The 7444-nt window shown below is 39.5% G+C and overlaps 1 protein-coding gene across 1 annotated transcript; it reads left to right on the top strand.

Annotated features, from left to right (window-relative positions):
• The first annotated feature begins 5327 nt into the window (after positions 1–5327).
• Positions 5328–6520, top strand: si:dkey-246e1.3 (uncharacterized). Its single transcript, XM_051070748.1, has 3 exons — positions 5328–5535; positions 5783–5879; positions 6186–6520. Exons 1-3 carry the CDS (start codon positions 5403–5405, stop codon positions 6517–6519), a joined length of 564 nt encoding a protein of 187 aa, XP_050926705.1. The 5' UTR covers positions 5328–5402; the 3' UTR covers position 6520.
• The last annotated feature ends 924 nt before the right edge of the window (positions 6521–7444 follow it).

Raw genomic sequence — 7444 nt, 5'->3', positions numbered from 1 at the left:
GTGTTTACAGCAAATACTGTAATCTGTCATTTGTAATTCACTGTAATGATCAGATGTGAGACCAAATAACTTAAAAAATATAGGTGAGTCAGGCATGCACAAGTCATAAGCTATTCTTAGTTCTGTATTTGTTTTAGCAACAGGCAGGAAGTAACAATAATTTTCAGTATTAGTTAATCCTCTCAAGATTGTTCTGCTGATTGTTCTGCTGATTAATCGACTTGATTCATTTCTTCTACCCCTTTAGCTAAATTACAAGACAAAGGACTTTTCTTCTCCAATCTGATAGTGTATTTGGAAAAACATGCAAACTTCCTAATGTGGGCCCTTAATAATAATCTTGCATTTTCCTGTAGTGTATGCATTTCTCAGATATGTACTGTATAGATTAAACTTCCATCAGTATTGAGTCTTTCATCATGTAGGCCACAGGTGTCACTCATACTCAGTGGTATATGATCAGTGATACAAAAAAAAATCAATCAAATCAGAAAGACAAGAACAGAACCAACATTCGGTACCCGGCCTTTGTGTCTTAAAATATACCTCCAGAAGTTTAACTGACAAGTGTAATAAATCAAGGCAGGACCTTCCCGCTGAACCACATCACAACAAATGGATCACGCCAGAATGCTAATTCCCCACCAGCCTCTGTATAAACACAGAGAGGGGGAGGCAGAGGAGCAGAGAGGACCAGAGGGTGAGGAAGGGTGAGGCTGGGCGATGAGGGATGGACAGGAATTCACAGGCCAGTCAGAGAGAGTGGGGAGGGTTTGGAGAAAGATTATAGGAGAGATGACTGACTGAGTTTACTGCATTTTTATGAGTCTAAGAAAATATGAAATATAGGAATCTATTGAAAAGCCCACAGCATAAAATGTTACCCTCAGTGGATCCTCTCTGTAAAAGTATTCACGTGGTCTTCCAAGGCCTTGTAATACTGTTATGAGAAGCCAAAATGTAATTTAATTGTGGGCGATCCATGATTTTGTAGGACTGATGCCAACTTTTTCAATGCAAATCACATTTTGGAGAGGATAATGCAGTGGCCAAAACAGGAGAGGGGAAGGGGGAAGAGGGGAAGGAAATGAGTGAAGGAAATAGTGACTTATCATGAGTATATTGGGAACGTGCCAGTGTGTCTAATAAGTCACTGAGCAAGACATCACAGTCTCAGCTGCTTAGTCACTATAAGCTGCCGTAAAGAAAAACAAACAAAAACATAAATCCTACACGTGAAACACAAAATGCTGATTCTGCCTGATAAGGGACCTTATGGGTGTGTATGGGAGAGACTTAGTAAAAGTTATGAGATGGCACGTCAACGTTGTGTTTCACTGATGCATGAGGTGCTGGCTGTGGATGGGCTGTGAAAATGAGAACATGCACTAACACTGATGTCAAATATTTTATTTGCTGTGTTTCCTAAAGCTGACATACTCACAGATATACTTCTTATTTAAGGTGGCAGCAAATCAAGAAGGTTTATGTTGTATAAACAGTATAAATGCTCTCCCTCCTCAATACTTAATTTCTGTCCGCCCCCTGCATTAGCAGCTGTCAGAGATATGGCAAAACCTATGATTGTGCAAGGTAGCATTACCAGCATGATATATAATAGCCTAGCATTTGTCCTTGCATAAATTGGAGGCGAGTCAATCAAGCTGTCAGAGGTTCTTAACAATTTATAGTTTGGTATATAGGATATATTATTATCATCGTTATCTTATGCATCACTTGTATTTAGCTTCAGGGTCAAGGATCTACTGCTTTTTTGCTTTTATTCAACTCATGTTACATATTTTGTAACCTTTATGATGTCAGGACACTCTAGTAAAAGGAAGTCTTCATCTCTGTGACATCTCTTTCCTGATAAGTCAAGTTTAATATATTTATATAAGTGATATTTTGGTGAAAATCAGCTTGAGTAAATTGCAGCAGCTTGTTCAAAATCTGCTCATGAAAGTTACAGGCTAGAAATTTTAGAAAGGAGAACATTGTTGGATGAAATTTCTTTCACCCGCCTGTAAAAGTGCAAGAGGCCAGAGGTTACTCTGGACTATTTTAATTGGAAATCAATTCACTAAAATTCACAAAGCAAAACCAGATGACTCATCTCTTTCTGTTGACTGAGCATTATCAGTTTATAACTGAAGAGGGGTTTCCCAACACCAGTGCTCAGTTCACTTTTGGTCAAAGTCAAAACCATATACATAGAGTAGTGGTTTAAAAAAAATGTAATTATTGTAGTTTCTCCCACCACAGCAACTGATTAACCATCATGATAAAAGTAGTAATTCTCTCCACAGAGTTAATATCTAAGTTCTGGGTGAAACTGAAAAACACTCAGCTGGGATTATTCCCAGTCTCATTCCCATGGTAGCTGCCACAGACAGAGTTGGTTTATGCATACTGGTCTGCTCAAATAAACCATGCCAACTTAATGCCACCCACATGCCCCTTAAATCAAAACAGCCTAAGTCTGCAGAGAACCAAGATGGATGTGAAAATTAAACAGACTTTAAAGACCTTCATTAGGCTAATAAACAGATATTTCTGTGTCATGGCTTATTTCCTAATCAGTCAATCTCTCTCTCTGTCTTTGGTTTTTGTACTTCATTGAGTTATGTTGAATGTAGACTGAGGTAGAGTCATACAGGAGAGGTCTGACACCTAGTGGAGGATTTGTTAAAAATAAGAGACACTGGTTTCAGTCACTTCAGTATTGTTATTCTTGGATATTTAGACCTGGCATTATCTATGTTGAATAGCTGTAAAAAGTATAAAGTTTGTGTGAAAGGTTGAGGTAGCTTGTCTGTAATTAGCCAGCCAGTCATGGAAATAGCTAAACTCCATCAGTGAGAGGTTTTAAGGATCAGTATTTCTCCCACAGAGAGATAGATAAACACATTTTCAGATTATATCTCTTTCTCACAAAGACATTTAAAGTAAAGCCACAGTACAGTATGTCAACAAAGAGAATTCAATGTAAATTGAGTGTAGGTACTCTGTGTGTATGTGTTACATAGTTTGTCTCCATGTCACTCAAGACTCAAGAGTTTAATCCACTTAGTTGGTAATATTATCCAGAAGTCAGGCACATTAGGTGTTTGTTGCAGGTGCCAAATAAGAGTGATAAGTTCCAGCTGCAATACACTGCACTGCTTTGTTAAAGAGGACATTATCTGTCATGCTTTGATGATGGCCTGAACCAGAAAACTCAGCAGCAGCAGTGTATGGTGAACGTAAACTACATTGGTTCAAATTAGACTGAATAAATAATTGAAAATAAGGGAAAAGTAAGCAATATTCTTATTTTTGCACAAAAACCAAATGAGCAGAACAATAGTGCCAGATTTTCAGAAAAGTACACTAAACAGACTTCCAAATACTCTCCTGGTCTTACCTATAGCTTAAAGCTGACAATATGTATGTAGTAACTCCATCCAAGCACTTCTACCAGGTTGACACAAAGGTCACTCAAAATAAAATTCTCTCTAAGTCCACTCTATACTGCAGCTAGTCCTGTCAAACAGAAAAACAAAACCCCTTTAATTAGATTCTCAACTAATTGCATAACATTTCCCATGATGCTGTGGGGTGAAGTGAAGCATAAGGAGAAAGAAGAATGGTGTCTTTGTTGCCTTTTTGCTTGCTTTGGTTCTGGCAGTACTTTGGAAATATTGTCTGGTGGATCTGGTTCTGGTTTCCTGATGGGTTGGGGTTGGTTCACTGTACTCCTGTCCCCAAAACACACCAAAGAACAGTTTTAAACTGATAAACAACAGGTGTAGAAATACAGCAGACATGACCGGACATTTGTGGCATGGGGCTTGATTGTTATTTTGGACTGATCTGCTTAAATTTCTGGTTCCCAGTTGGGCTATTTACAAATTGTGTTGCAAATTTTACTTTTTAGTATATTACTTTGAATGTCCATGACTAAGTGATGTCTGTAACTGACTGACTGACTGACAAAGTTACATGGTGCAATCAAAAAGTCCTGAGACAGTGCCTATAACAAGCACAAATCATATCTGATTAAAATTTGGCCACCATCCCCTTTGAAGTTGGCTTGGAACATCCCCTGTAAGTTCCATTCTGTAAGCACATCAAGCACCATCTGCAACTGTGCTTAACATCCTCCCTCAGACACTTCAGAACAAGGCAGCAGAACTTCAAGTTGATAGTCTGACCCTGAGGGGAAATTGGGAATGTTGAAGAAAACGATGAACATGCTTTTGGCTGTGCTCTGGACCTGATGTGCCTTCAGTCTTGGAGACCTTGAGAGGACTGCTGTTTGGTGTTTGGAACCCAACTCTCGTTACCAGTGATAATCTTTGACATGAAGGTTGGGTCACCCCGGGCCTGTTGACGGATATCCTTACAGACTTCAACACAATGCTGCTTCTGCTCGGGACTCAGGAGCCAGGGCACAAACTTGGCCAGTAACATGGTAGTGGTAGTTTCATTGGTGCTGTCTTTCAATGATTTGGCAGATTGTTCTGTCATTAGAGTAAGGACTTAGAGTGTTACCAATTTTGCACATTTGTCACTAGATTTACAGACTTACTGACTAATGGCCAAAGTCAAAGCACAACTGCTGTCTACCAAATTTATGTTTATGGTGATTTTGTCAGATGACATCATGGTTATAAAATCATACAATGTATTTGGTTGAGCTATTTGCAGCGTATAGACATATATAAGGGGTCATCAGTACATGCGTTGCTTTAAAGGTCATGAACCACAAAGTTTGGGACACTAGCTACATTACAATACAATAAAGAGTCTCACTGAAACTAAATCCCTTTGAGTTTGAGTTTTAGGTTGTTATTTTATCAGTACCAAATTTTTGGTTAGTATTGTCACATTTGAGTTTCACATAGATTACAGTACATAGATGCAGGCACATGGTACACATAAAGTGTAATATGATCCTGAAGGTAACAAAACTTCATAAATGATCTTTCATCTATCTCACATAATGCACCCGATTGCTTTCACATCGCTTTGAGAACAAAGAGATAAAAAACACTATTTCAGAGTAACCTTAAAACTACCTTTGAATTCCTCGCACAAATTTTCAGTGGTTGTCTTTGCAAGCTGAGAACATGCAAACTCTCTGGTTTTGGGTCACCACTCAGAGCTTATTACAAACAGTATAAAAGTCCCAACATCTCCCTCCCCTCAGTGTCCCCTCTCCAAAAAAAGCTGCACAGAATAATGAGCAGTAAACAAGGGGAGAAGCGGAGAGGGAAAAGAGGGGGGTGTCCTACTGGGACTGAGGGGTGACAAAAGAGGGGGTGTCTCCGCAGCAACTGAGTCAAGCTGCTTGGGTCACATGGCCCGGGTTTCTATTGAAACCAGTGAGAAGAGGCTTGAAGCTCAGCCTTTAGCCCATGTTTTTGGATGCCAATGGCAGCAACATGAGTGGAGCCCAACAGGAGCGAGCAATGACAGCAGACAGCCTCCACCTGAACGGGACCACGGCTTTGGGTCTGCACGACGAGGAGACGAACACAGCTCTGTTTGGTGTGTTATGTCAGTTAAATGGTATCACTGTTCTTTTGCAGACAGAGTAAACAAAAGAGACAACATTTCTTGTAAACTCATCCTGATTATCAAAGTCTTCTGACCGAACTGTTGTTTTCTACTTAAGAGCAGCTCTTTGCTCACTAATTTTCAGCATTGCTAAACATGTCATCATACAATTTATTTGAATGAATGATGTTTCAGTGTTTCTTTTAAGTGAAACACCTGTGTTTTTTCTTCTACCCAGAGTTCAAAGTGTTTAACATTGTCATCATTGCTCTGGCCTTGTGTATCCTCACTGTCACTGGCCTGTACTGCATCACTGTCTGCTACAACCGCACCAGGTGAGGATCATGTATCATAGTTTGCTTGCTTTGACATTTTAAAGAATTAGCTCTGTCAATTCTTGTGTATGACCTGTTTTCTCACCTTTATCAGGATCTATGGATGTTTCTTTGTAAGTGCAGTCCATGGTTTATTATCATATGGGATAGCTCCATCATGTCTTGTGAACTGATATATGTTTCAGAGACAAACTGTTATTTTGATAATGAGTAATCAAGCTTTAAAGCTACTGTGAATTCAGAGTACAAAGCAATGTGGAATTGCATTAAATTCATAAGTGCAATTAGTATCATTTTCTTCATCAGGCAGTCAAAGCGAGCCCATGTGTATGAGAGTGCAGTGACACGCGGGGAGCCAGAGGACCCTGTGGCGGTTAAAGCTGTGAAGCGGTCGACCAGCTTCATCAACCCTCTCGCCTTCTTCAGGAAGCCGGAGGCAGCAAAGGACAACTCCAGGATCTACTACATCTACAGTAACCCACTGCCTGTAGGGGTGAAGGAGGAGGACGAGGAGATTAAAGTCCCACAGAGACCACAGGAGCAAACTGCTCTGTCACTGCCCCTGTCATTTCAAGAGTATGCCAGCGATCCAAACAGCGGTGTGATCCTTGACCCTCCGATATTTTACATGCAGCTTTAGAGGGTGGGAGGTATGGAGGGGAAGGTTGGCCAGAGGCACTTGTCTTCATTCTGAAAGTCTGAGGTTTAAAACCTGCAGCTGTATCTATCTATAAAAGATATGTCACCATGTGTAGGGCAATTAAAGGGGCGCTTCACTGATTTTACGCATTAGATTCAGTTTACATGTCATAAAGAGTACTACTAAACTTGCGGAGGCAGTTGTATATGATCCTCTGGGCTCTGGAAGAGCTTTGTAAAGTCTGAGAAATGATGTGACAATTCTGTATTTAGGATTATCTCTACATAGGGCTGGAGACTACAAATTTATAACAGAAAGCCTGCATTATATGAAGTTATGATGAAATTTGAAAGACGTGGTCGTTTTATCAGGCGAAGGAGTAAGACACTATGAAGCTGCATTACAGGAAATACAAGTTTTAAAAGCATGGCCCATACTAGAGACTAAAATTCTAATTATTTTGGCCATTACTGCTTCATTCTTAAATTTTAATAAGTCTCTTGTGAGTCCCCTAACTTTATGAAGGTTCAGTAGTACTTCTTCTAATCCTAAGGTGCCCATTGTATAAATTTTAAACAGTTATAAGACTTTGCTTTGCTGCCTAATTCTCAGTTGCAGCAGAGGATGCAGCATTTTCTGCCAGTAAAAGCTGATGCAGGACTTTCTTTGATGCTAAAGTAAAGGATTAATGCCACTGATTACAGGGAGGTCTAATAACCTCATATTAGACATATCAGGTGACATATTAGGATAGTTACATTTAGCCATCCCTTTGAAAGCATATTTGGATGATGTTTAAGTACACTGTTGTTGTCATATGCAATCTTCATAATTTAATTTATTTTTTTTCACTGCATGCATAAGGACTAAACTTTTCTACTTAGGATATTGTCACAGCATTTTAGTTTAGAAAGTCCTCACAAAA

This window comes from Lates calcarifer, linkage group LG5 (assembly GCF_001640805.2).
Source record: "Lates calcarifer isolate ASB-BC8 linkage group LG5, TLL_Latcal_v3, whole genome shotgun sequence".
In the NCBI taxonomy this organism is placed as follows: Eukaryota; Metazoa; Chordata; class Actinopteri; family Centropomidae; genus Lates; species Lates calcarifer.
The sequence above is the reverse complement of the archived record's forward strand: the minus strand, read 5'-3'. Positions and strand labels throughout refer to the sequence as shown.

What these genes read in the sequence shown, in the direction of transcription:
- si:dkey-246e1.3 (XM_051070748.1), top strand. Translation starts at nt 5,403, where the DNA reads ATGTTTTTGGATGCCAATGGCAGCAACATGAGTGGAGCCCAACAGGAG. An exon ending in GACGAACACAGCTCTGTTTG is followed by an intron (nt 5,536 to 5,782) that starts GTGTGTTATGTC and finishes TCTTCTACCCAG; the next exon opens with AGTTCAAAGTGTTTAACATT. An exon ending in GTCTGCTACAACCGCACCAG is followed by an intron (nt 5,880 to 6,185) that starts GTGAGGATCATG and finishes TTTCTTCATCAG; the next exon opens with GCAGTCAAAGCGAGCCCATG.